Below are 27,920 nucleotides of genomic sequence, written 5' to 3'. Positions count from 1 at the left end.
AAATAAGGCAAGTCTGAAAATATATTCTGAATAGAGCAAATGTGTGGTTTATTATTTTCTTTATTCTTTTTCCAAAATGGCCTTGCCTCTTTAGGGGAAAAAAAATTTTTTTCCCTGAAAAATAAGTGATTTTGTACCGACGGGGAGATGAATGGAGGTCTCAAGGTCATTTTCTCTTAAGACTTGACCTGAGCCCCGTCCGTCTCTGCTCTGTAAGGTGCCGAAACGTAAGTTCCTCGACCGGTAGACGATGCAGGCAGGTGCGATTCTCTGTCGCCTGTAGGAGTTTGCCCACGATTGTTACTTGTTTTTAGGGGAAGGAAGCCGATCCGGTATCGGTCGCACTCCGAGTCCCCGCCCCACGATGCTGTATGTGCACAATGCTTATTAGGCAGCCCCATCCCAGGAAAAGGGACTTTCTTCCGGAAGGTAAGCGACTGGAGGTCCCTGGCCACCCGTACTGTTCTGGGGGGGGGGGGGGCGGGCAGGGGGGCTTTAACTTGGACTCTTCTCCCTCCAATCAGCTCACGGAAAACACAGCACTCGCTACAAGAAAACCCGGTTTCGTTCGGTTGTGTTTGACCTCTTTTTCTTGCAGAGCAGCCCTCATTTGAGTGCCAAGGTAGAGCACCCCGTGGACACAAGAGTCTGTTAAAGATGGTTGCTTTGAGCCCCCATCGGTAGCTCCCGTTAATTCCTTCTCACGGTCTTCGACATCTTCTCTTAAAACCATAATAGTAGCCCTGGCTGGTTTGGCTCAGTGGTGAGAGCGTCGGCCTGCGTGCCAAAAGGGTCGCGGGTTCGATTCCCGGCCCCAGTCTGTGCGCATGCAGGAGGCAGCCAATGTGTCTCTCTCTCATCAATGTTTCTCTCCCTCTCTCTCTCTCTCCCTGCCTTCTCTCTCTCTCCCTGCCTTCTCTCTCTCTCTCTCTCCATGCCTTCTCTCTCTCTCTCCCTGCCTTCTCTCTCTCTCTTCCCTGCCTTCTCTCTCTCCCTGCCTTCTCTCTCTCTCTCTCTCTCTCTCCCCCCACCCCTCCCTCTCTCTCTCCTTCTCCCCTTCCCTCCTCCCTTCTACTCTCTGAAAATCAATTGGAAAAAAATATCCCAGGGGTGAGGATTAACAAAACAACATCATCAACAAGAAACGATAATAGTAGGCAAAAAGCTATTGGAACAGGATTCTTAGTTTTACATTTTCTAAAACGGGAGAGACTGGACTTTAGTGTCAGTTGAAAAATAATTAAGTGAAGAGATAGGGCGGAAATCATGTTTATTAAGAAAACAGATCATCTTGAAAGTTCTCATTTCCTAATTTTTCTGAGCAAATAGCTCTCTGTAGAAGTAGCCCGATATTTTTTAAATGACATTACTTAGTAGTGATACGTAAGAGTTTGTAATAACTGCCCTCGCTGGTTTGGCTCAGTGGATAGAGCGTCGGCCTGCTGACAAAAGGGTCCCAGGTTCAATTCCAGTCAGGGCTCGTGTTGCGGGCTCGATCCCCAGTAGGGGGCGTGCAGGAGGCAGCCGATCCATGATTCTCTCTCATAGTTGATGTTTCTCTCCCTCTCTCCCTCTCCCTTCCTCTCTGAAATCAATAAAAATATATATTAAAAAAATAGTTTGTAATAACCATTTTCCATGTATAAAATAGCATAGGGATATTTGATTATGCTCTTAGGCTGTGATGATGTGGCCTTAAGTTAGCCTTAAGTTTACCTTTGTACAATCTATAATGAGAAGTTGTTTTTTGTGTGGGTTTTTTTTTTTTTCTTTTTCTTTTTTTGTTTTTTTTCTGGTGCCCTGACCGGGAATCGAACCTGCAACCCTTTGGTGCATGGAATGACGCTCAACCAACTGAGCCACACCAGCCAGGGCTAAAATAAGACATTTTACACGACAACTTATTATTGGTAACAAGATCATCCCAAGATGTCTAACCTACATAACAGACCAAAATGTCTTTGAAGAACTTTATCCCATAATTTTCTTTTTTATTTTTAGAAATGGAAGCCTACTAGGAGATGAGTCTAATCACTTCCTTAAAATTAGCCCAGATGGAGTGGCTTCCTAAAAAAATAATTATTTTTTTAAGTTTCTGTATGTCTTTAAATACATTTTTTATTGATCTCAGAGAGAAAGGGAGAGGGAGAGAGATGGAAACATTGGTGATGAGAGAGAATCATGGATCGGCTGCCTCCTGCATGGTCCCACTCCTGGGGATCGAGCCCACGACCCGGTCATGTGCCCTGGCTGGGAATCGAACCGTGACCTCCTGGTCCGTAAGTCATCGCTCAGCCGCTGAGCCATGCCGGCCGGGCGGCTTCCTTTTTGCAATCTTCTATCATCCTACGGAAATGACTGAACGTTTTGGTCGTAACAGATTCGGTTCATTGTGAACTGGCATCCCGGAGGTGCACGTGATTTAGCCAGGGAAAATTCCGTGACGTGTCATGGCCCCGCGGTCAGGAGGCCACAATCCTAAATGCCATGTTCTCTGCCTCCCCTTTAAGGCTGACCCCTGTGACCTAATGCATCCTTTGTAACCAGTGGACTCCGCGAGGATGTTACACCACCACTGTCGGAGGAACCCTGAGCTCCAGGAAGAGTTGCAGATCCAGGCTGCGGTGGCTGCCGGGGATGTCCACACCGTCCGGAAGATGCTAGAACAAGGCTATTCTCCGAATGGCCGGGATGCGAATGGCTGGACCCTGCTCCACTTCTCAGCAGCCAGAGGAAAGGAAAGATGTGTCCGGGTCTTTCTAGAACACGGAGGTGAGTCTACCTAGGAGCAAATGTCTTTCTTCTCCAAGGAGAAGTTTAAAATGAAACTATATTTAATTTGAAGCATCTGTGTGCATGCGTGTGTGTGTGTATATATATATATATATATTTTAAGATATTTTTATTGATTTCAGAGAGTAAAGGAGAGGGAGAGAGAGAAACATCAGTGATGAGAGAGAATCATGGACTGGCTGCCTCGTGCACGCCCCCTACTGGGGATCGAGCCCACAGCCCGGGCATGTGCCCTGACCGGGAATCGAACCGTGACCTCTGGGTTCATAGGCTGACGCTCAACCACTGAGCCACACCAGCCGGGCAATGCTCAACTTCTTATCACCCCTCCTTTGTGAAGATTTATCACAGTTATGCTGAGTGTTGTTTGCAGCCAGACTGTCGGAAAGATGAGTTTGGTGAGTGTGCTGTTTCCCTTGTAACTAGTTTATATGCAGCCGGGGTTGTGCCCGTGATCTGAACCAAAAGCAGCCCCTTCGTCACCTCGTCCAGTTGCTCACGTTTCGGAAGAAGAAGTGGCTGTGGTGTACCTTCAGCCGGAGAATTACACACGTTTCCCCTGCCGACATTGCTCAAGTAGACAGACCTCGCACGGGCCCCTTTAAATATGTCCTAATAGCAGGGCCTTCGATAGCTCAGTTGGTAGAGTGGAGGACTGTAACTATGTCCCAACGCTACCCTATGTTTTGAATTTACCTCCTTGAGATTTCTTTTGGATGCTTTTATTGTTGTTGGTGGTTGTTTTTTTAAATATGTGTGAAATATTTTATTTTACATTTTTATTGATTTATTGAGAGAAAGAGAGATAGAAACATCAATGATGAGAGAGACTCATTGATCGGCCACCTACTGGGGTCAAGCCCACAACCTGGGCATGTGTCCTGACTGGGAATCGGAATCGTGACCACCTGGTTCATAGGTCAATGCTCAACCCCTGAGCCATGCCAGCTGGGCTCATCTTTGATTTTTCTATCCTTCTCTCCCTTTCCCTTCCTCTCTGAAATCAATAAAAATACACATATATATATGTATATATATATATATATATATATATATATATATATATTTTTTTTTTTTTTTTTTAAAGGTTACTGATCAGCCCTGGTTCATAGGTTGATGCTCAACCACTGAGCCACACTGGTCGGGCTAATCAGCGATCTTTGATATCGCTAGGGCAAGACCCTGCACCCTGAAGAAGAACAAATTTTAGAGCAGCTATTTATGAATGTGTTCAAAGAATTAAGGAAATGGCAGTCAAAAAATAAAATGAATATATGGTGGCACTAACTCATCAAATGCAGACTATCAAAAAGAGATCGAGTTTATTATATGTATACTAGAGGCCCGATGCACAAGAATGCGTGCAAGAGTAGGCCTTCCTTCCCCCGGCTGCCGGCACCGGCTTCCCTCCAGGACCCAGGCTTCCCTCCTCCAGCCACCGGCAGGCACCTGGGACCTGAGCTGGCTTCCCTCGGGCTGCCCCCGGGCACCCAGGACCCGGGCTGGCTTCCCTCGGGCTGCCCCCGGGCACCCAGGACCCGGGCTGGCTTCCCTCTGGCCCCGGAATGACGTCCAGACTAATTAGCATAGTACCCTTTTATTATTATAGATATAATATATACTACAGGCTCAGCCCTCACAGCCCCGGCTTCACCCGGAAGGTCGTCTGGACGGTCGTTTTGCTGTTCGGTCTAATTAGCATATTAGCTCTTTATTATATAGGAAGGATGTTATATATTATACACTGAGTGGCCAGATTATGATGATCTCTGAATGCATAATAATCTGGCCACTCAATGTATATCCTATATAATAAAAGGCTAATAGGCAAATTGTCCCCGCGTCCAGGAGTTCAACCAGCAGGCAGGCCGGCCAACCACCCACGTCCCCTCCCCCTGGCCAGGCTGACTGGACCCCACCCATGCACGAATACACGAATTCATGCACTGGGCCTCATATATATGTGTGTGTGTGTGTATATGTATATATGTGTGTGTGTGTGTGTGTATATACACACACACACACACACATATATATATATACACACACACACATGTATATGTATACACACACACACACACATACTGAGTGGCCAGATTATTATGTATATGTATACACACACACACATACATACTGAGTGGCCAGATTATTATGCGTTCAGAGATCATCATAATCTGGCCACTCAGTGTATATGTAGTGAAGAATTTATCAGAGTGGTTAACAGCAGATTTGAGCTGATAGAAGATGGAATCAGTGACCTTGAAAATCGATCAGTGAGCATCTAGTCTGAGGCACCTATAGAGTTGGTGGAGTGATAGTCAAAATTCCAGCAGCTTGTTTGAAAAAACTGACAAGTTGATTTGTTGGCCCGAACGGTTTCAGAGAAGGTTGAGGACATACACTCCCTGCTGTCAGAACGTTCTCTAAAACCACAGTGGTCAGGACAACATGGATAAACTTTCAGATCAATGGAACAGAATAGAGTTCAGAAATAGACACACACTTGCCCTGGCCGGCGTGGGTCGGTGGTTAGAGCATCGGCCTCCCCACCTTAGGGTCGCAGGCTTGATTCCCAGTCAAGGGCACCTACCTGGGTTGCAGGTTCGATCCCCGCCCCCCTGGTTGGGGCACTTGCAGGAGGCAATCCATCAATGTGCCTTTCTCCCATCGATGTTTCTCTCTGCTCTCTTTCTGTCTCTCCCACTCCCACCTCCTTAGAGAAAATCTCCTCACTCCTCAGGTGAGGGTTATCGAAGAAGAAAAGAAATAGACCCACACTTGTCTGGTAGACTGATCTTTGACAAACTGATGTTGACAAAAATCACTGGGGATAAGCTAGACGTTCCAGCAGATTTTGCCGGAACAACTGGATATCTGTGTGGGAAGTGTAATGAACCTTGATCTGACCTCGCACTGGACCTAAAAAGCAACGAGCAACGGATCATTGCTCTCAACGTAAGAGTTAACAACATAAAACTTCCAGAAGAAAACAGAAAACCCATGTGACGTCGTGTTGGGCAAAGATTTCTTAACAAAAAGCGAAAACCGTAAGAGGAAAAAAAAAAATCAAAACTAAACATATTTTCTTCTTTAAAAGACACTGTCTAGAAAATGAAAAGGCCTGACAGACTAGGAGAAATATTTACCAAATGTATCTAACCAAGGGCTCGTATCCAGAATGTATACACAACAGAGTTGTAAACTCGGTGAGAAAAACAGCCCCGAAGCGATATTGGATGGTTTCGACAGACACTTCACAACACAAAGCACATGCATAAGCTCAATATCACCACGCCACCAGGGGTGTGTAAATTAAGTTCCTATGAGGCACGACTTCATACTCTCTAGAACGGATAAAACTGAAATTGCTAAGATGCCAAGTTATTAGTGAAGAACAAGTGGGAATGCCTCTACAGGCTGGGGCAAAAAAGTAGGTTTACAGTTGTTCGTATGGAAATACATTAAGAAATAATAATACAAGAATAAACTCTGGGCTGGCCAGCGTGGCTCAGTGGTTGAGCATGGACCTATGAGCCAGGAGGTCACGGTTCAATTCCCGGTCAAGGGCACATGCCCGGGTTGTGGGCTCGATCCCCAGTAAGGGGCGTGCAGGAGGCAGGGGATCAATGATTCTCATCGTCGATGTTTCTATCTCGCCCTCTTCCTTCCTCTGTGACATCAATAAAATAAAAATAAGTAAATAAAATAAAAGAAAGATTGCTGGCTGGCCCGGGCTGCGAGGTGTGAGAGAAAGGATAATGGAAGCCCCAGCCAAATTCTTTTAAAAAAAAAAAAAGGGGGGGGGGGATAAACTCTTTCTCATACTCACTATTCACTACTCCTATAAACCTACTTCCACCCCACCCTGTATTGCTGGTGGGAATGTAATATTGTGTACCCACTAAAAACCAGTTTGGCAGTTTCTTAAATGTACATATAACATATAAGCCAACAGTTCTAGGTATTTATCCAAGTGAGATGGAAACATAACACATGTAGACAGGTGCATGCATGTTCACAGGAGCCATATTCATAATAGCCTCAATACTGGAAATAGCCCACTGTCCACCTGCTGGTGAATAATCTATATGTATAAAGGCCTAAGCGACCTTTACGACGGAATGACTGGAACGACTGGTCATTATGATATGCACTGGGCAGGCAGGCAGGCAGTTAAGAGCGAGCAGGCAGGCAGGCGAGCAGTTAGGAGCGAGCAGGCAGGCAGGCGAGCAGTTAGGAGCGAGCAGGCAGGCAGGTGAACGGTTAGGAGCGAGCAGGCAGGCAGGTGAACGGTTAGGAGCGAGCAGGCAGGCAGGCGAGCGGTTAGGAGCGAGCAGGCAGGCAGGCGAGCGGTTAGGAGCCGGCAGGCAGGCGAGGAGTTAGGAGCGAGCAGGCAGGCAGGCGAGCGGTTAGGAGCGACCAGGCAGGCAGTTAGGAGTGAGCAGGCAGGCAGGCAGTTAGGAGTGAGCAGGCAGGCGAGCGGTTAGGAGCGAGCAGGCAGGTGAGCGGTTAGGAGCCAGCAGGCAGGCAGGCGAGCGGTTAGGAGCCAGCAGGCAGGCAGGCGAGCGGTTAGGAGCGACCAGGCAGGCAGGCGAGCGGTTAGGAGTGAGCAGGCAGGCAGGTGAGCGGTTAGGAGTGAGCAGGCAGGCAGGCGAGCGGTTAGGAACGAGCGGTCCCAGATTGTGAGAGGGCACAGGCCAGGCTGAGGGACCCTCTTCCCCCCCCCCCCATCCCCCCACACATATTTCGTGCACTGGGCCTCTAACAGATAAATAATCGAAGATCCATATTGTAGAAAACTACTCGACGATGTAAAGGAATGAACATTTGGACACACAACAACAACACGGGTGAATTTCAGAAGCATCATGCTAAGTGAAATAAGTCAGACACAAACTCTTCATCCCCTATGGTTTCATTTGTATGAAACTCGAGGAAGGCCGGAACCTCCGTGGCTGCCTGGGGCCCAGAGTCTGGGCAGAGAATTGACGATAAAGAGGCAGGAAGGAACTTTTTGAGATGATGGGAATATTTGGATTGTGTTGGTGGTTGCGTGACTATATACAATTTGTCCAAGTTCATCGACCTGTATGTACTCTTAAGATTGGTAAGCTTTATTGCAACCCCGGTGAAGTTGTCGGGGGAAAAAAAAACAAACCATATTGACAGGGAGTGTTTATCTGCTTTTATGTACATGTACTTCCACATTTTTCAATAGGTTCCAAGGTGTCTTGAGACTATGGGACAAAGTGAGTTCACTTCTGTCAAAGTGGTCTTTATACGTGCCTTGCACATTTCTTACTGAATTTCTATCTAGGTGTTTTTATTTTTTATTTTTTGATATGTTTTTATTGATTTCAGAGAGGAAGGGACAGGGAGAGAGAGAGAGAAACATCACCGATCAGCTGCCTCCTGCACGCTCCCTACTGGGGACGGAGCCCGAAATACGGGCGTGTGCCCTGACGGGAATCAAACCATGACCTCATGGTTCATAGGTCGATGCTCAACCTCTGTGCTGCACCAGCTGGGCTGTATCTAGGTCAGGGGTGGGCAAACTTTTTGACTCGAGGGCCACAATGGGTTCTTAAACTGGACTGGAGGGCCGGAACAAAAGCATGGATGGAGTGTGTGTGTGAACTAATATAAATTGAAAGTAAAGGAGCGGAGGGGAGAGCAAGAGAACCCTCCGCTCTTTCGGCTCCGCGGGCCGGATAGAACAGCCGAACGGGCCGGATCGGGCCCGCGGGCCGTAGTTTGCCCACGGCTGATCTAGGTGTATGTGTTTTTAAATATTTTTTTATTTATTTCAGAGAGGAAGGGAGAGGGCGAGAGAGATAGAAACATCAGTGGATGAGAGAGAATCATCTATTGGCTGCCTCCTGCACGCAACCTAGGCATGTGCCCTTGACTGGAATCGAACCCAAGACCCTTTCGTTGGCAGGCTGATTCTCTACCCACTGAGCCACACCAGCTAGGGCTGTAGTTGTTTTTATCGTTTCCGTTACTGTTACAAATGCGCTCTCTTTCTCGTTGCATTGGCCAACAGTAATCCTCAAACTCGTTTTTGTCTGCATCTTCATCTATCTTAGCTCTTCCTTTAGTTAATTCCTCCAGGGCGGTAGCGATGCAGATTTCACGCATTGTTACTTAAAGCTCTGTATCTTGTGCTGTTTTCCGCGTGTGCGCAGCCAGCGTGTTTTCACGGTTTTCACGGAGGCTAAGCAGATCCTTGCTCTGTGTGTTAATCATGGTTTCTCCCAGCTCCGCGTAACACCGAAACGTAAGTAAAACCCGGAAGAGACCCAGAGTGGAAAACCAGAGACCCAGGTGCAGTCTCCCGTACCGTGGTTTTCATCTCACTGCTGAATGCAGCCGGTCCAGGATGCGCGTGAGCGTGGACGAAGGGTGGGAGAAATGAAAGGCGTTCGTCACGTTTCACTGACCGGGTGGGAGGAGGTTGCTTGGTCAGGTAGAGGTTAGAAACGGGCGTCTTGGCCACATGGACGGTTTCATTTGGATCGAAGGGGTTCTTTTCTCCTTCATGCCTGTCTCCACTTAGCTGCTTTAGGTGAGGGAGGCGTGGGAAACTGGATGGGGGGCTCAGCATCCTGTCAGAATGGGAAGGTCATAGCTGATGTTCCTGGCATGACCAGCAGGTGGCAGCAAGACGCTTTGTTAAAAATGCTCGCCCTCATCAATACTAATAATCTATACTAATAAAAGGGTAATATGCTAATTAGACCGGGAGACCTTCCAGATAAAGCCATGGTGGCAGGGCCGAGGCAGAGGTGGTTAGGGGCAATCAGGTCGGCAGGGGAGGGCAGTTGGGGGCAAGCAGACCAGCGGGGGGGGCAATTGGGGGCGAGCAGGCTGGTCGGGGGGGGGGGACAGTTGGGGGCGAGCAGGCAGACGGGGGGGGGCAGTTGGGGGCGAGCAGACAGGTGGGGGGCGGGCAATTGAGGGCGAGCAGGCCAGCAGGGGGGGGAGGCAGTTGGAGGTGAGCAGGTCGTCAGTGGGGGCAGTTGGGGCAAGCAGGCCAGCAATGGGGGGGCAGTTGGAGGCGAGCAGGCTGGCAGGCAGAGTGGTTAGGGGTGATCAGGCAGGCAGGCATGTGAGCGATTAGGAGCCAGAGGTCCCAGATTGCAAGAGAAATGTCCGACCCCTGTGGGATGGGGCCTAAACCAGCAGTCGGACATCCCCCGAGGGGTGCCAGATTGGAGAGGGTGCAGGCCGGGCTGAGGGACCTTCCCCCACCCCCCCACCCCGTGCACGAATTTCGTGCACCAGGCCACTAGTTTTTGTTAAGTCGCATAGTACAGGGCTGCTATCTATTTTTCTTTTAGCAAAGACCAACATGGGTAGGATACTCCATTGCTGTTGTGCATTGCTCATTTATATTTAATGATCTTAGAAATTTGACTGGTTTACTTTACTTAAGAAGAATCTTAACTTTTTACAGGTTCTGTGAGCAGCTACTACTTAGCTGAAACTTTGATTCTCCGTAATGTCATTCTTTTCCATGGAGCTTTCTGCTTCACAGAATTTTCCCAGAGACCCATGTTTTAGCAGGAAATAACATTTTGGTAGACAGTACACAAATGTCTACTCAGACATCTTTGGAGGCTTTTTGTTTAGTTGTTTGAAAAAGCACTCATGAATTTTTCTAATTCGTGGCCAAACCAAACATTAAGGGTGACTTTTATGAGAATAAAGCCTTTGTGTGTGTGTGTTTTTTTTTTTAAATCCTCACCCCCGGATAATTTTTCCATTGATTCCTAGAGGGAGGGAGAGAGAGAGAGAGAGAAGCATCGATGTGAGAGAGAATCATCGATTGGTTGCCTCCTGCACCTGCCCCTACCGGGGCTGGGGGACCTGTACATGCCCTTGACCGGAATTGAACCCGCGACCCTTCGGTCCTAGGGCCAGCGCTCTAACCGCGGAGCAGCGCCGGCCAGGGCAAGGAGAGAGCCTTTGAATCCCAGGTAGTTAGGTCTGACCGATCCCTTATCTTCACAAGGAATTGCGGGCCTCCAGGAAGTGGCCTACGTACTCGGGACACAGTGCCCAGGAATGCCCGTGGGATGGGGACTACCGAGAACTTCTTCCCCTTTGGCTCGAGGCGCCCTGGGCCAGGTGACCCAGTTTGCGATGGAGGGGTGACATAGCAGATAAATCACGGGCGTTTCTTTTTCTCTCTCTCTCTCTCTCTTCCACCCCGCCCCCAGAAATCTGTCCATTTAGGAGCGGGTTTTGGAACCGTCAATAGAAAATAATATTTACACGGGCTTCCCGTTTTTGACATGACGCGCTGTTTAATTCTCACAGACTCCAAAGTTCTCGTAAAACCAGGCGTTCCGAGTCGACGTTGATCTTAGGGAAACCTGATTTGTCCAGATCACTTAACGTCTATCTAACATGCTTTGGAATTTTTACAGACCACAGGGAGAAAAAAAAAACAACTTTATTTTTTTCCCCCCTCTTAATACACCCTTAAAACAACGCAGCCTGCCAGACCACAGTACATCCGTAATTTAGAGCCGCAGATGTTGCTACACATGCTTTTCTTTAAGACCAAGAAGCACAAGAGAAAATAAAAAGTTAAAGCCAAAGAGAAGCAGGAAAACAGTTCAGAGATGGGGGAGCGGGAGCAGCCCAAAGCAGGGGGTTCCGTTAGCCAAGGGACATGGTGGTCTCAGCTCTATGTTTTTTGTATATATCTTCTCTCTTTTTTTTAATTTTTTTATTGATTTCAGAGAGAGAAATAGGAATGGACAGTGACGAGCACTGGCCGGTGTGGCTCAGTGGATAGAGCGTCAGCCTGTGGACTGCAGGGTCCCGGGTTCGATTCCGATCCAGGGCATGTACCGCGTGGTTGCAGGCTCCTTCCCCGGAGGCAGCCGGTTGATGTGTCTCAGTGTCTCTCTCACATTGATGATTCTCTCTCTCTCTCTCTCTCTGTCTCTCTGTCTCTCTGTCTCTCTCTCTGTCTCTCCCCTCCCTTCCACACTGTCTAAAAAGCAATGGAAAAAATATCCTCGGGTGAGGATTAGCAAAAAAAAAATAGATAAATAAAATCTTTAAAGGAAGAAACATCCATGATGAGAGAGAATCATGGATCGGCTGCCTCCTGCACACCCCCTACCGGGATCAAGCCCGCAACCCCGGGCGTGTGCCCTGACTGGGAATCGAACCGTGACCTCCCGGTTCATAGGTCAGTGCTCAACCACTGAACCATGTCAGCTGGGCATATAAATATCTTTTAAAAACCTTTTTAAGCAGTATTGATAACTTCCTACCAAACTTCATTTTCAATTAAAACTTGACTTCAGCGTAGCCGGTGCCCATCAAACTCTGAACCAGGAGGTCACGGTTCAATTCCCGGTCAGGGCACATGCCCAGGTTGCGGGGCTCCATCCCCAATGGGGGGCGTGCAGGAGGCAGGCGACCAATTATTCTCTCTCATCATTGATGTCCTTATCTCTCTCTCTCTCTCTCCCTTCCTCTCTGAAGTCAATAAAACTATATATTTTTTAAAAACCCTCGACTTCGGTTAAACCGAGGAGAGACGTGCTTGCTGCTGTTTGCGATGTCTGATCCCGTGTGAGCGTTGGCGCACACGTGCTCCGGCGCCTGCTGACGTGTCCCTTCTGGTTCTCACCGCAGCTGATCCCACGGTCAAGGACTTAATCGGCGGCTTCACGGCGCTGCACTACGCCGCCATGCACGGCCGGGCCCGCATCGCGCGCCTGATGCTGGAGTCCGAGTACCGGAGCGACATCATCAACGCCAAGAGCAACGACGGCTGGACTCCCCTGCACGTGGCCGCCCACTACGGCAGGGACTCGTTCGTCCGCCTCCTGCTGGAGTTCAAGGCCGAGGTGGACCCGCTCAGCGACAAGGGCACGACGCCGCTGCAGCTGGCCATCATCCGGGAGCGCTCGAGCTGCGTGAAGATCCTGCTGGACCACAGCGCCAACATCGACATCCAGAACGGCTTTCTGCTGCGCTACGCCGTCATCAAGAGCAACCACTCGTACTGCCGCATGTTCCTGCAGCGCGGGGCCGACACGAACCTGGGCCGCCTGGAGGACGGCCAGACGCCCCTGCACCTGTCCGCCCTGCGCGACGACGTGCTGTGCGCGCGGATGTTGTACAGTTACGGGGCGGACACGAACACGAGGAACTACGAAGGGCAGACCCCGCTGGCGGTTTCGCTCAGCATTTCCGGCAGCGGGCGGCCGTGTTTGGATTTCTTGCAGGAAGTCACACGTACGTAACCCGGTTTCTCCTGTCCTCGCGTTTTGAAAAGGGTGCTGCGTCTTCCGAGGAATCTGTGGGGGTGGTGGGGGTGGTGGTGGTGGTGGTGTTCATCCTCACCCCGAGGATATTTTCCCCTTTCTTTTTTTTAAGGGAGAGTGGAAGAGAGGGGGAAAGACAGACAGAAACATCGATGTGAGAGAAACACATTCATGGGTTGCCTCCTGCACGAGCCCCGACCAGGGCCCGGGCCGGGGAAGAGCCTGCCACCGAGGTACGCGCCCTTGACCGGAATCGAACCCGGGACCCTTTGGTCCGCAGGCCCACGCTCTATCCACTGAGCCACACCGGCCAGGGCTGTGAGGTGTGTTTTCAACAAGTCGCAATAAGCAGACATCCATGGTGCCCATTAGCCCTGCTCGGTAAAGTCATACCTCATTCGTCCGCAATAGAAAGAGAGCTCGATGTCACAAGATAGCATAAAAGCTCAGTTGAGTCACGAAAAGTAACAGGAAGTGAAGTCGGGGGGAGGGAAGCAGAGGAGAAGTGGATGGGATGGAGGACTCTTCATTAACGAGGATCCTCGCTGGAGCAAGGCAGCTCCTGCGGGTTGGAAGCTCGTTTCTCGGGGCTGCCGTGGACTTCGGGAGGAGGGGCCAGGGCAAAGTTTGAGTTTTAGGTCCCCTGCCTGTGCAAGGCTCCTGGCTTTTTTTTATTTATTATTACTATTATTAATCTTAATGATTTCAGAGAGGAAGGGAGCGGTAAAAACATCAGTGATGAGCCCTCGCATGTTTGGCTCAGGGGATAGAGCGTCGGCCTGCGGACTGAAGGGTCCCACGTTCCATTCCGGTCAAGGGCACATGCCCGGGTTGCGGGCTCGATCCCCAGTAGGAGGCGTGCAGGAGGCAGCCAATCCATGATTCTCTCTCATTGATGTTTCTCTCTCTCCCTCTCCCTTCCTCTCTGAAATCAATTTAAAAAAATATATATATATATATTTAGAAAAAGGGGGGGAAAGAAACATCAGTGATGAGAGAGAATCACGGATTGGCCGCCTCCTGCACGCCCCCTACTGAAGATCGAGCCCACAACCCGGGCACGTGCCCTGACCGGGAATCGAACCGTGACCTCCTGGTTCCTAGGTCGATGCTCAACCCCTGAGCCACGCCAGCCGGGCGCGCTGTGCTTTTTTTTATTGCCAAGTTGCTGCTCACATTTGCCTCATCGCAGAGGGAGCCCACGTGACGTGGGGCCGCCGTGTCACGGGCGTAGGTCGCCCGGCGAAGCGGCGAAGGCTGATACGAAACCGGTGAGAAGAGATTTGCCGTAGGTGGGACGTTCGGTGTTGGCTTCCATTGTACCTGACCTGTTTCTCTGTGGGTGCTTTTTTTTCCCCTTTGCTTTTCCTAAAAAAATCCTGCGGAGCGGTGAGCGGGTCTGACTCCTTACAGCCGTGGGCAAACTACAGCCCGTGGGCCGGATCCGGCCCGTTCGGCTGTTCTATCCGGCCCGCGGAGCCGAAAGAGCGGAGGGTTCTCTTGCTCTCCCCTCCGCTCCTTTACTTTGAATTTATACTAGTTCACACAAACACTCCATCCATGCTTTTGTTCCGGCCCTCCGGTCCAGTTTAAGAACCCACTGTGGCCCTCGAGTCAAAAAGTTTGCCCACCCCTGCCTTAGAATCTCGGGGTGTCTCTCTGTCGTCGCTTGAACTGCGCCGGTGGCGCCGGGTTGCATTTGTGGGGCGGCCATCAGGAAGGCGTGCTCCCTGCAGACGGCAAGTTCTTGGCTCCACGTTCACAGCACAGACTGGAGCGAGGCCTCGAGCTCCCGCCGCTGACTCCCCGATGTGTGAGCCGTGGCCTCGGGCAGGCGAGCGCCGGCTTCCCCGTGCCTGTCCTCATCGTAGAATTAGGGTAGTGACGTCCGTCTCTAGGCTCGCTGGGAGGGTTACGTGAGTTCATGTTCATCGTGCACGGAAAACAGGGTCTGGTACGTTTTCAGTGCTGCGTGTGTGTGTGTGTGTGCGTGTGTGTGTGTGTGTTTTCAATAAAACATTGCATTAGATGTGGGTGGGTGAACTACAAGGGCTTGCTACCAGGAACCTTCCAGACGCATCTCCCCCAGCCGCCTCTCGTCAGCTCTGTAGACTTGTGTGGTCTGCACACGGAGACACAGCCGGGGATGGGAGCTGCCCGGGTCCCAGCTCTCAGAATGATGCTGGAGGGCAAGAATGTTGAGTTAAAAAAAAAAAAAAGGCTCGCCCTCGCCAGTTTGGCTTCGTGGATAGAGCGTCGGCCTGCGGACTGAAGGGTCCCGGGTTCGATTCCGGTCAAGGGCATGGACCTTGGTTGCGGGCACACCCCCAGTGGGGAGTGTGCAGGAGGCAGCTGATCGATGTTTCTCTCTCATCGATGTTTCTGGCTCTCTATCCCTCTCCCTTCCTCTCTGTAAGAAATCAATAAAATATATTTTTAAAAAAAAAAAAGCTCACATAAGCCCCGGCCGGTTTGGCTCAGTGGGTAGAGCATCCCCCTACGGACTGAAGGGTCCCGGGTTCGATTCTGGTCCCTCGGTTGCAGGCTTGATCCCTGGCCCTGGTTGGGGCGCATGCGGGAGGCAACCAGTCAGTGTGTATCTCTCACATCAATGTTTCTCTCTCTCTCTCTCTCCCTCTCTCTCTCTCTCCCCCTCTCTCCCTCTCCCTCTCTCTCTCTCTCTCTCTCTCTCTCTCTCTCTCTCCCCCTCCCCCTCCCTTCTTTCCACGCTCTAAAAATCAGTGGAAAATATCCTCCAGTGAGGATTAAAACAAATAAGGTTCGCGTGGACCTTTAAAATTCAGGGCAGATAGAAAAATCAGCAGGGATGTTTCTTGGCATCGGAGTTCTCCCTTGCACGGGACTGCAGCATGCCCCGAGCTGGTCCAGGGTGAGTGTGGGCTGGCTGATTGGATCTCAGAAAGATGGCAGCCGAGCAGATGTGTGGCCAGCTTTTCAGACATGAAGGCCCATCTGTCTTTTTTTTTTTTTCTTTTTTCTTAAATATATTTTTATTGATCTCAGAGAGGAAGGGAGAGGGAGAGAGAGGGCAACATCAATGACGAGAGAATCATCCATCGGCTACCTCCTGCGCGCCCGCCACTAGGGATGGAGCCCGCATCCCAGGCATGTGCCCTTGACCGGGCGTGGCACCGTGACCTCCTGGTTCACAGATTGATGCTCAACCACTGAGCCACACCAGCCGGGCCAAGATGTTACATTCACCCCATCTAATATTTCCCCTTGGTTTTAACATGGTAATCATAGTCCTTTTAAATGGCCTGTCTGATCCTTCCAACATCTGTGTCATATCAAAGTCTGGTCTGATGCTTGCTTCGTCTCATCCGACTGTTTTTTCTTGCCTTTTAGCACGTCTTGTAATTTTTTATTGAAGCCAGACGTGAGGTGTTAGGTAATAGGCACAGAGGTAAATAGGCCGTTAATGTCAGGTTTCATGTTAGCCTGGCCTGGAGCTGGCCTGTGTGTCATGCTGGCGGCCGCCGGAGGGGCGGGGGGCTTCAGGCGCCTCTCGTGGCCTGGGGCTGGGCTCCCCTCACTCCCCAGTGGGTCTGCGCCCCACAGCTCGCGCGCTCTCTCAGCTGTCATCCGCTCTTTAAAAAAAAAAAAAAAAAAAAAACGTATTTTTTTTTAATTGATTTTAGAGAGGAAGGAAGAGGGAGAGAGAGAGAGAGAGAGAGAGAAACATCAACGATGAGAATCATGGATCGGCTGCCTCCTGCACCGCCCGCTACTGGGGATGGAGCCCACATCCCAGGCACGTGCCCTGACCCGGAATCGAACCAGCTACTACCTCTCGGTTCCTGGAATGCCGCTCAGCCAATGGAGCCACACCGGCCAGGGCTTGATTTGTATGTTTTTAGGATGAAATGGCTCATATCTGTAAGATGGAAAGATGAGATGGGTGGGAATGGAGTTGGGTGAGCTGTTTTGCTAGAGACTTCCTCTGTCAAGTACTTCAGCTGGTCGCTTTCTAGAACAGCGGTCGCCGACCAGCGGCCCGCGGACACCCGCGAGGTCCCGAAGGCTGGCGACGGCTATTCTGGTACATCCGTCCCAGGTGTGTACCAGTGCTTCCTGTCGTACAAGCACTGCAGAACCCGAAATACGTTTCTGTACAGATTTCAGTCGCTGCCGAAGTTAAACTTTAGGGGGGAAAAAGTGAGACTTTGAAAAAGTAGGAATAGCCCTCGCTGGTTTGGCTCAGTGGATAGAGCGTCGGCCTGCAGACTGGAGGGTCCCGGGTTCGATTCTAGTCAAGGGCACACACACACACACACACACACACACACACACACACACACACACACAAATTAGGAATACAAATCATGACTCCTTTTTTAAAAAAATATTAAGAAAATGAAATTTAGGCTGAGGCTCATCTCAGCTGAGTCCAGTCCCAATGGGTATGCGAGCAGATGATCACGTAAAACATCGCTTCCAAGTCCCTGACCTTACTCCTGTGATCCTGTCACGTGATTATTCGTTTGTTTATTTTGTTTTGTTTTTCTTTTTCTTTTCTTTTTTAAATATATTTTATTGATATTTTACAGAGAGGAAGGGAGAGGGATAGAGAGTTAGAAACATCGATGAGAGAGAAACATCGATCAGCTGCCTCCTGCACACTTCCTACTGGGGATGTGCCCGCAACCAAGGTACATGCCCTTGACCGGAATCGAACCTGGGACCCTTGAGTCCGCAGGCCGACGCTCTGTCCACTGAGCCACACCGGTGAGGGCTGTTTTGTTTTTCTTTATTAATTTTCAAATGATCCTTTAATCCGTTTCTTTGAATTTTCTTGCAGGATGACTTGTCAACACAGTGTTACCTGGTGTAACCCTTCGGAGCAATAGTTTGCGTAGCTCATTTTAAGGCTATTTTCGATTATTTACTTGCTTTTCTTGTTGGGGATTTTTCCAGGCATCTCCATTTCCGCCTCAGTGATTAAAATCACCTTCAGAAATAAACAGACAAATAAGCAGTCCACAGTGTTAAGTCAAGTTACACCCCATTTTAAGGTTCTTCGGTGTAAAAGTAGTGCCTTATTCTGGGCTGTTTTCATCGTATTTGTATTACTTTCTATTTTTAACGTAAGCTTCTGGAGATTTCTTGTCATTGGCCAGGAAGCAGCATATGGTTTTGGTTGGCTTAGTGCAAATGGGAAATACAGGTCAGCCCTGGCCGGTGTGGCTCAGTGGTTAGAGTGTCTGCCTGTGGACCGAAGGGTCCTGGTTGGATTCTGGTCAAGGGTGTGTACCTCGGTTGCAGGCTCGGTCCCTGGCCCCAGTCTGGGTGCATATGGGAGCAACCAATCAATGTGTCTCACATCGATGTTTCTCTCTCTCTCTCTCTCTCTCTCTCTCTCTCTCTCTCTCTCTCTCTCTCTTTCTCTTTCCCCTCTTCTTCCATCCACTTTCTCTTAAAAAAAAAAATCAATGGAAAAATATCCTGGGTTGAGGATTAAAAAACAAAAACGCAAATATAGACCAAATCCTACGTCCCCGTGGGAAAAAAGGTCACCCGGGGAGGAATGTCACCGGGGCTGAGGTCGTGCCTTGGGGGTCCCGCCGAGCCGCGGGCTGAGCCAGCGCCGCCTTCCGGTTGACAGCGCCCGTTGCTTCTCTGTCCAGGCGAGCCGGGCCCCGCCTTGGTTTTCCAGAGGAAGTCTCGTGTCACGAATTGCAGACCAAGTCCCTGTGAAGGGACTTCAGAGGCGAGAGCAGTAGAGACACAGTGGGGTTGGGGTAGCACGTTAAAGTGGGCGCTGAGCTGGAGCAGAGACACAGACACAGGTGTTGGGAGCCGGTTCCAGATGGCCCGCCATGCAGCGGTGCCTGAAGGAAAAGCCATCCAGAGGGTCTAAGCCAGGGGTCCTCAAACTGTTTAAACAGGGGGCCAGGTCACTGTCCCTCAGACCGTTGGAGGGCCGGACTATAGTTTAAAAAAAAACTGTGAACAAATTCCTATGCGCACTGCGGGCCCGGGACGCGTCGGCTGCTGAGCAGGACAGGCAGCGGCACCCGGCGGGCCGGATCCATGTCCTCGGAGGGCCGTAGTTTGAGGACGCCTGGGCTAAGCCTTCCTCTTCGTTTGTTTGTGGCTTTTTTTTTGGGGGGGGGGTGTTGTTTGTTTTCTACACCCTCCTCTCCGTCTTCCTCTCTCCCCGCCTCTTCCCCAAAGAAAAAACCCTGTTTTGCTCTTACTTCGGCCCTTTGGGGTCCCGTACCAACGTTTTGCCCTCTCTGTCCACTTCCGCAAATAGGTCGCGTCCAAATAAATACAGAACTTCCGTTCTGTCTCGAACACGGGGATGGCAGCGCCGAAAGGAGGGGCCTGGGAGGTTTAATTTTCCAAGTGACGCGGCGGCGGGTTCTGTAATTGGTGCGAGACGAGGCCCTTCAAAAGCCGGCTCCCCGCTCCGCACCAGCCCAATTACCGCTAATGACGGGCCTCCTTCCCCTCGGGGAGGCCCGCAGCCCCTTTGAACTGTTACGTAACCCCATTGTAGTTCCTGAGCGCCCCCACCTTGTAGCTTTATGCTTCCCCAAAGTGTTACGATGCCTTAAATTACGCTCTTTTGTGTGCTGTCCCCTGGGGACAGTCAGCCCGCTGTTACAGCCCCACGTGGTTATGTAACTGGGTAGGCATCCCTTTCTCAGACACCTCGTAAAAGCGTGCACACGTGTGTGTGAGTGTGTGTGTGTGTGTGTGTGTGTGTGGTTTCTCCTTCCGTCCCTGTCCTTCTCTTCCTCAGCTCTCTTTTCCTCGGCCACTGCCTCCTCCTCCCCCCTTGCATCTTTGGGGCAGTGCGTCTTCGAGTGCATTAGTAGGTGCTCCCTTAATATTTTCAAGAAAATAAGTCCTTGCCCGGCCAGCGTGGCTCAGGGGTTGAACATCGACCTATGAACCAGGAGGTCACGGTGCGATTCCTCGTCAGGGCACACGCCCGGGTTGCAGGCTCCATCCCCAGTGTGGGGTGTGCAGGAGGCAGCCGGTCCATGATTCTCTCTCATCATGGATGTTTCTCTCTCTCTCTCCCTCTCCCTCTCTCTTCCTCTCTGAAATCAATAAAAAAAATTTTTTTTTAAAGAAAGAAAATAAGTCCTTTTTTTTTTTTTTTTTCCAATCATACTTTTCTATTCCCCCCAACGTGATAACCCTGGGCAGGGGCAGGGGCCGGGGAGTGGGGGGCCAGGGCAGCTCCTTAATCTTAGAAATAACAATAATTAAAATGAGGAGCCCTTATTACTCTTCGTTATTTCGCCTGCTTGTCGCCCAGCACTAGTAGCTGGCGAGGTGAGTTAGCGTCTGTGCCTGTGTGGATGGAGCAGTGGGTAACGATACGCCTCCCTTCATCGCTGCACAGCTTTTTATTTTTTGTGACTCCTCATCCAAGGATATTTTTCCATTGATTTTTTTTTTTTTAGGGAAAGTGGAAGGGAGGGGGGGCGAGAGAGAGAGAGAGAGAGAAACATCCATGTGAGAGAGGCACATCGATGGGTTGCCTCCTGCACGCACCCCATCCAAGGCCCAGGCCAGGGATCGAGCCTGCAGCCAAGGTACGTGCCCTTGACCGGAATCGAACCCGGGACCCTTCAGTCCACGGGCTGATGCTCTATCCACTGGGCCAGACTGGCCAGGGCTGCACATCTTTGTGTACAGCGAGTGTTCCCACCTGACTCAAGCCGTGCGGTGATTTCCAGAATCTGATTTCCATCCGCCGGCCCCGGGACCGGCTCCCAGTAACGGGTTACCAGTCACTCGCACCTTTACGGTACACGCACACTTTCCTCTGAGCACCGGGAGGACAGCGCCTTCCGCTCCCAAGGAGGGGCCCCCTCCTCCCCCTCTTCTGGGCGGGAGAAGCAAACATTATTTTTTTACGAGGATCTAAATATGACTGTTTCAGCGTCTGTGTACTTAAAGGCGTATATAGCTCTTCCTGTGTGCTCGGTTCTATTCTGAGCCCTTGACCCGGGTTAACTCGTTTCAGGCCTGTCCCGCCTGTGATGCAGGTGGTGGTGTCCTCAGTGGCCAGGTGAGGACGCCGGGGGACTGGCCCGAGACCCACGGGTTGTTAAGCCGGGAGCCGGGCAGTCAGGCCCGGGGAGTCTGGCTCGAGACCTCTGATGCTTTAGGCACGATGGGGTGTGTGCCCCTGTCCTGAATGGTCAGTCTGCGGGCACGGGATCCCACGGGGTCAGGAAAGCTTTAAAAACTCAGATCCTGCCCCTGGCCAGCGTGATGCAGTCGAGCATTGTCATCATCGTCCCTGCACCGAACGGTTGCTGGTTTGATTCCAAGTCAGGGCGATCCGGCTTGATCCCCCAGTAGGGGGCGTGCAGGGGGCAGCCGATCGCTGCTCTGCTCTCACATCAATGTCTCTCTCTCTCTCTCTCTCTCTCTCTCTCTTTCCTCTCTAAAAAGTTAATGAAAATATATTTTTTTCAAAAGTCCCATTGCCCAAAATATTAAAAGGTCGCCACAGAGCACTGCTTATGGAGAAGAAAAATCAGGAGCAAGCGGTAGAACTCCCCCACAGCTACGCACAGAAAGGTTGTTTGCCCCTGGGAAAGGCCCTTGCAGAGCTGACATCCGAGGGTGGCGGTGCTTCCGTAGCTGTGTCCCTTGGTTGAAAGTTGCTAGCTTGCCCAGCCGGCATGGCTCCGTGGTTGAGCATCAACCTATGAACCAGGAGGTCACGGTTCGATTCCCAGTCAGGGCACATGCCCAGGTTATAGGTTCAATCCTCCCGTGCAGGAGGCAGCCGATCCATGATTCTCTCTCATCATTGATGTTTCTGTCTCTCCCTCTCCCTTCCTCTCTGACATCAATAAAAAAATTTTTCATTTTTTTTTTTTTAAAAGGAAGATTCCTATGCTGGTTTACACGCGCGGGTCACGTGTTGTAAGCACGTCCTGAAAAATGACAGCGGTCATTGGTCCTCTTCCTGACGGCAGCCTGTGCGTGGCGATGCCTAGTCATCCGCACCACTTAGGAAACTGCGTGCTCTTGACATGGGCGTGTCTTGCCAGGAGCTGGCCGGTTTCTCCTTTAAGGACACGCCGCGGAGTACTCATTCACGCCGGCATGTGTGGACTGTGGTGTCAGGCGCGCGGCTGACGTGGGCAGCCAGAGCGATCCTGCCCGCGTGGAGCACGGGGTGTGGGTCGTTGACAACCTTGTTAAGCGCCAGCAGAGCTCTGAGCGCATCTGCTGGGAACCTCACTCCTCGCCCCTAAGGAGGGGAGGCGGGGAAGGCGGAATCTTGCTGGGAGACACGGCGGGGTGAGGGGGGTGTCTGTGTGTCTCGCAGGCACGCAGATCAAGTGCAAACCTCTGTAGACGCGCCTGCTCCTGGTTTATAGATCTTTCTAGGGAATCCGTAACTTCTTCTGTGATTTGTTGTTTTTTTTTAATGTGTTTTTATTGATTTCAGAGAGAAAGGGAGAGGGAGAGGGAGAAAAAAACATCCATGATGAGAGAGAATCATGGATCAGCTGCCTCCTGCACGCCTCACACTGGGGATGGAGCCCACAACCCGGGCATGTGCCCTGACCGGGAATGGAACCGTGACCTCCTGGTTCATAGGTCAGTGCTTAACCACGGAGCCACACCGGCCGGGCTGCTGTGATTCTTTTAAGAGCCCTTACATGGATGTATTCAGTGACTCCTAGAAAACACGTGTTTCCATGCGCCTTCCAGAACAGAGGTCTGAATGTTACGGAGCCCTTTGTCCTCACAACGAATTAATTTCAAACAGTGGTGATCACTCTAGACCCGTGGTCGGCAAACTGCGGCTCGCGAGCCGTGCTTTGCCGCTCTGTTGCCTAATGAGTTTGCCCACCCCTGCTCTAGACAGACGAGTACAATTCAAGCACAAGTTCAGGTGCTAAGCATCGTCATGGTCCCCCCCCTCCGCCCCCCCGTGTGGCCCCGGGGGCCACTGCGCTTCCCCGAGACCCTCTCAGGGTATCTGAGGTCAGAGCGATCCTCATCGTCTCACCAAGGCGTGCACTGCCTTGCTCGCATTCCTTCTTTCCTGCGTGTGAGGGGACGTTTCCAGAGGCCAGATGACGTGACCGCATCCCCGCGGACCAGAGGCAGCAGCGTCGGTGAGGATCCAGCCAGGCGCTCGCACGCGTTGATAAGACGCGAACGCGTGCCATTCTCCTCGCCTCATCCTGTCCGTTTCACAGCAGCGCTGTTTATGTCCGCACGTCACGGGGTTTCTGGCTGCTGCTTCTCAATGAATGAAGACGTATTTCTAAACGTTCTCTCTCAGCTTCGGATAGGGGAGTCAGTCGGTCGACACAGCCCTGACCTAAAAACAGGAGTTCTTTCGGGAACTTGATCGCCTTGACAAGGAGGAAGCGGCTTTGAGACTGAGAGGTTGGAGAACCGCTGATCCAGGGCTTCTGGCTCGACTTGGAGCGTGTTACTCAACCCCTCAGACACTCGGAGTCTGTGAAATGGGCCGATGATCAAAGCCCTTCCCTCGTAAAAGGATTAAAGGGGTTCCTGTGTGTCCGGGGTTTGTAAGAATCCGTGGCTCAGAGTAAGCATTCTTCCTGTGCTAGCCCTCATTGGCGTTACCACTGACTGTGAAAGCAGGCGAAGATGACATATTTCCAGTCCAAAAGATGTTCATCTAGAATATAAAAAGTCCTAGCGGGCGTGGCTCAGTGGATAGAGCACAGGCCTGCGCACTGAGGGGTCCCGGGTTCGATTGCGGTCAAGGGGCACATGCCCGGGTTGCAGGCTTGATCCCCCAGTAGGGGGCGTGCAGAAGGCAGCCGATCCATGATTCTCTCATTGATATGTATCTCTCTCTCTCCCTCACCCTTCTTCTCTGAAATCAGTAAAAATACCTTTTTAAAAAATAAAATAAAAACATATTTTTAAAAACACAACAAACCAAAACATGCGCACACGCACACACACACACACACTCACAGACTCACACACACACTCACACACACTCACTGATTTTCAGAACCCGAAAGCCTGCCTTAAACGTTGCTCTTTGGCCAAAACCGGTGTGGCTCCGTGGATAGAGCGTCGGCCTGCGGACTGAGGGGTCCCAGGTTCGATTCCGGTCAAGGGCATGTACCTGGGTTGCGGGCACATCCCCAGTAGGAGGTGTGCAGGAGGCAGCTGATGGATGTTTCTCTCTCATCGATGTTTCTGGCTCTCTGTCCCTCTCTCTTCCTCTCTGTGAAAAATCAATAAAATATTTAAAAAAAAAAAAAAAAGTTGCGCTTTGTAAACGTGTTCTCTTTGTCTCTGTCTCTCCCCAGGGCAGCCCCGCAACCTGCAGGACCTGTGCCGAATTAAAATCCGACAGTGTATAGGTCTTCAGAACCTAAAGCTACTTGACGACCTGCCCATTGCCAAGGTCATAAAAGACTACTTAAAACACAAATTCGATGGCATCTGACGGACACGGGGTCGGGCGCTCCGTTCCGGATTCTCCCGAGGCCGTTCGCCTTGCACAACGTCTATCCTATGCAATCTCTGACCCGCCGAGAAGTCAGAAAGCAGGTGTACCCTTTCAGATGTTTGTTTCTGTTGGTCCGTTTGTTTCTAATTCTTTCCGTTCATTGGTTCGGTTGGTTTTTGTTGTGGGGGGCGGGGGGGTGTTGGTTTTTATATCTATCTATCCATCTATAAACACACCACGTGCTTGAAGGTCTTCATTTGGTTTCTTGGTCCAAAGGTTGGAGAGGTCCAAGCCTTCTCTCTGATGCCGCATTCACAAAAAACTTGGGGGGCGGGCGGGGGTGTCGCTTCTGTTTCCCCGGAACGACCCGCGGGCCAGTTTGGAGCGGGGAGCCCGCCCTTTGCCAGTGTCACGGGTTCGTGGGCTTTTGCGCACGTTACGAACCAGCAGGGCACATGTTAATGTTGGGAGTCCTCGTCCCACCCAAGAGGGGCTTCTGGGTTCTACCGGAAAACGCCCCCGCACCCCCCCACCCCCCGAAATTTTGTAAGTACTCCTGTCCCCTCGTTGTTGTTTTTTTTTATTTTTTTTTTTAATGAATACAGATCGGCTGTTTGAAACGGTTCCTTTCCTAGTTCCTGTCGCTTTCGGTGGGGGGCCGGGGTGGGGAGGGCGGGGACCGAACCCCAGTACCTCTCTTTCCCCTATGGGCGTGCTCTCGTTTTTAACTTATTTTTTTTTTAAACCACCGCAGGGCACTACCCAGAGACATGGGGCCTCCACAGGTCTCTGTGGGAATCGTGCTTTAAAAAAAAAAAAAAAAAAAAAAAAACAAACCGAACGAGAGAGAAAATCGCTTTCTAAAGCCGCTGTCTTGTTTTTCTGGAGCGCCTCCAGTGCAATACCTTCTCGGGGTGTCTTTTAGCCATAATCTTGCTTTTGATGGTCCCCATGCCACAGCCGCCCCCATGGCCACAGGCACTGCCACTTTGGTGTGAATCGCAGCCCCGGGGCCCCCCGGGTGGCAGTCTCCATTCAGAGCTTCGGATGGAGCCGACAATTTCATACGCGGGTGGGAGAGCGCTCCCCGCAAATAGCCCCAAATGGCATTAAACCACGTGGCTGTAGCGGTGAACTCAACTCGAGGTGGTTCCATGGTGGTGTTTGTGTTGCGTGTGGGGTTTTTTTGTTTGTTTGTTTGTTTGTTTCCTCCCCCGTTAAGCCAGATCTCGAAAGGGTGAAATTTCTCATCGGTGCGCATCGGTGAATCTGGTGAAACTCCTGATGTGCTAAATGAGACCTCTCCCGCCCGCCGTAAGGTTATCCACGGGGACCTTATTTTCTGGGTGGACAGGGCTGGCAGCGTAAAAACACGGCCGTGGTAACGCGTGTCCGTAACCACGCAGAAGCTTCCAGAAGCCTCGGGGGTCTGGGACGAGGCCCTTGGAAGTGGGCGCCGTGCCCGACTGGTCGTTTCGTCCCCGAAAAGCCTTTTCCAACTTCCCGGGACGGTTCCCAGCGCTTCGGGAAACCACGCACTCGCGACGCGTTTCTCATCGGAAGTTGGCGCGGGGAAGGGCTGCCCTCGTCTGAGTTTCTGCTTCCGCAGCCCTAAACGAGGAGCAGTTTCCACAGCGAATCGGGGGGTCGGCTGTGGCTTGTCCTTCGGGAAGAGGGTGCCTCGGGGGGTCACCGATGGGGGAGCCGGGAGCATGTGGCCGGTTTTGTCACCATCCCGAGCCTGTACCTGCAGCCAGGTGGCTGGGACGAAGTGATCTGTCCCTTTCCCCGTAAAAATGGCTCCAAAAAGCCCACTTCCCTCAGGCCATCGGGAGCCGAGCCGTGTGGTGACCCTTTAACACCGAGGCCAGAGCCAAGAGCCATCCGCACCCGGGACACGGCACAGCCAGGAATGAATGGAACCTTACTTCTCCCCGTAAAATCAGGCCCCAGGAGGCAAGGACGGGGGAGGCACACGGCCCTCTCTCTGCGTACGTGTGTGTAACTTCAATCAGTCGAGTCCAGTGGCCGGCAAACTGCGGCTCTCGAGCCCCATGCGGCTCTTTGGCCCCTTGAGTGTGGCTCTTCCACAACATACCACGTGCGGGCGCGCACGTACAGTGCGATTGAAACTTCGTGGCCCCCCCCACGCGCAGAAGTCGGTTTTCGGCTCTCCAAAGAAATTTCCATCGTCGTCCTGTTGCTGTTTGGCTCTGTGGACTAAGGAGTTTGCCGACCACTGGTCTCGTCTAACGTGATTCTTTCCCCCAGCCATCCCAAGGTTTCCCCCAAGCAAGCCACCGAGTCCAAGTCAGGCAGTCCCCGGTATAGAGACCAAGGTGAATTCTTCCTTCTGTGTTGCTGCTTCGGCTTCAGAAAACAATTATGAGCACTCCCTGTGGGATTGAAATTTCTATTTAATGAAGACGCGTCTAAGTCCCATTATTTATTGTTTGAGGTTTGATTTCTCCGGACGCTTAAAAAGAATGTTTTATTTTTTATTTTATTTTTTTTGTAACAGACTCCCAATCACATCAGCGTTAATTTCACAGTCACTGAATCGTCCGGCGGTCGGTCATCCGTGGGTTGGGGGGATAAATGTGCAGGTCCGCATTTGAATCGGATTGTTCTAGAAGCATCCCGGGGTCCCACGATGAGTCGAGAGAAAGGAGTGTTTTCAGGAAAAAAAAAAAAAAAAAAAATCCACCGATTGCTTTTCCCAGAATCTTGACTGAGGTGTGCAGAGCAGTATTAAATCGGTCACGGATCCTTCGTGTTTATTTTGAGATTTATTATTGAAGCCTCCGAGCAGACCTTTATATAGAAATGTATGTGGCGGGTACACCAAAGAAACCGGCTCCTGAAAGATTATGATCACCCATGAACTGCGAACCTCATCTGTTTTTGAAACGCGAGTTTCTCGCCCTCCCCTCGCCTCCCCGTGTAAATATTTGTGTTCATAAATGTACAGCAGAGCGAGAGAGTGTGTGTGTGTGTGTATGTGTGTGTGTGTTTGGGTTTTTTTTGGTTGTTTTTTTTTTTTTTTAGATTATTTAAATGCCCATCTTTCTAAACTATTGACGACAGACATAATCCACGCTTGGGCGTCGGGACGACCTGACCGTTTTGTTCTTTGAGTCCTGTTATCAGTCATGCTCGGGACGCATTTCCGCGAGAGAATCCAGTGTCCTGCGGCCGTGGCCAGGGTCCACGTGGCACACGGGGGAGTGAGCGCCACGTGACAGCTCAGCGACGAGAATGCCCACGTGCTCCGTAGCCCAGAATATGACCGGGACGAGGCCCTCTGCCCCCAAATTTAGCTTTTATGTAACTCCTAGTGCGTTCTCTCATACTGTATTTTGTTCTTC

At 51.1% G+C, this 27,920-nt stretch overlaps 1 protein-coding gene across 1 annotated transcript; it reads left to right on the top strand.

Annotated features, from left to right (window-relative positions):
• The first annotated feature begins 315 nt into the window (after positions 1 to 315).
• Positions 316 to 27,228, top strand: ASB7 (ankyrin repeat and SOCS box containing 7). Its single transcript, XM_080651568.1, has 4 exons — positions 316 to 429; positions 2,511 to 2,772; positions 12,457 to 13,062; positions 24,410 to 27,228. The coding sequence occupies exons 2-4, from the start codon at positions 2,562 to 2,564 to the stop codon at positions 24,547 to 24,549; spliced, it is 957 nt and encodes a 318-aa protein (XP_080507694.1). The 5' UTR covers positions 316 to 429; positions 2,511 to 2,561; the 3' UTR covers positions 24,550 to 27,228.
• Positions 27,229 to 27,920: the final 692 nt, after the last annotated feature.

This window comes from Plecotus auritus (assembly GCF_963455305.1).
Source record: "Plecotus auritus genome assembly, chromosome: 15".
Lineage (NCBI taxonomy): Eukaryota > Metazoa > Chordata > Mammalia > Chiroptera > Vespertilionidae > Plecotus > Plecotus auritus.
Note: the sequence above shows the minus strand (reverse complement) of the source record. Positions and strands in the feature narration are given on the sequence as shown.

Bases quoted from the DNA above. Each gene is read 5' to 3' on its own strand.
- ASB7 (XM_080651568.1), top strand. From the start codon at position 2,562: ATGTTACACCACCACTGTCGGAGGAACCCTGAGCTCCAGGAAGAGTTG. The intron at 2,773-12,456 runs GTGAGTCTACCT...TTCTCACCGCAG, and splicing joins GGTCTTTCTAGAACACGGAG to CTGATCCCACGGTCAAGGAC. The intron at 13,063-24,409 runs GTACGTAACCCG...GTCTCTCCCCAG, and splicing joins TTTCTTGCAGGAAGTCACAC to GGCAGCCCCGCAACCTGCAG.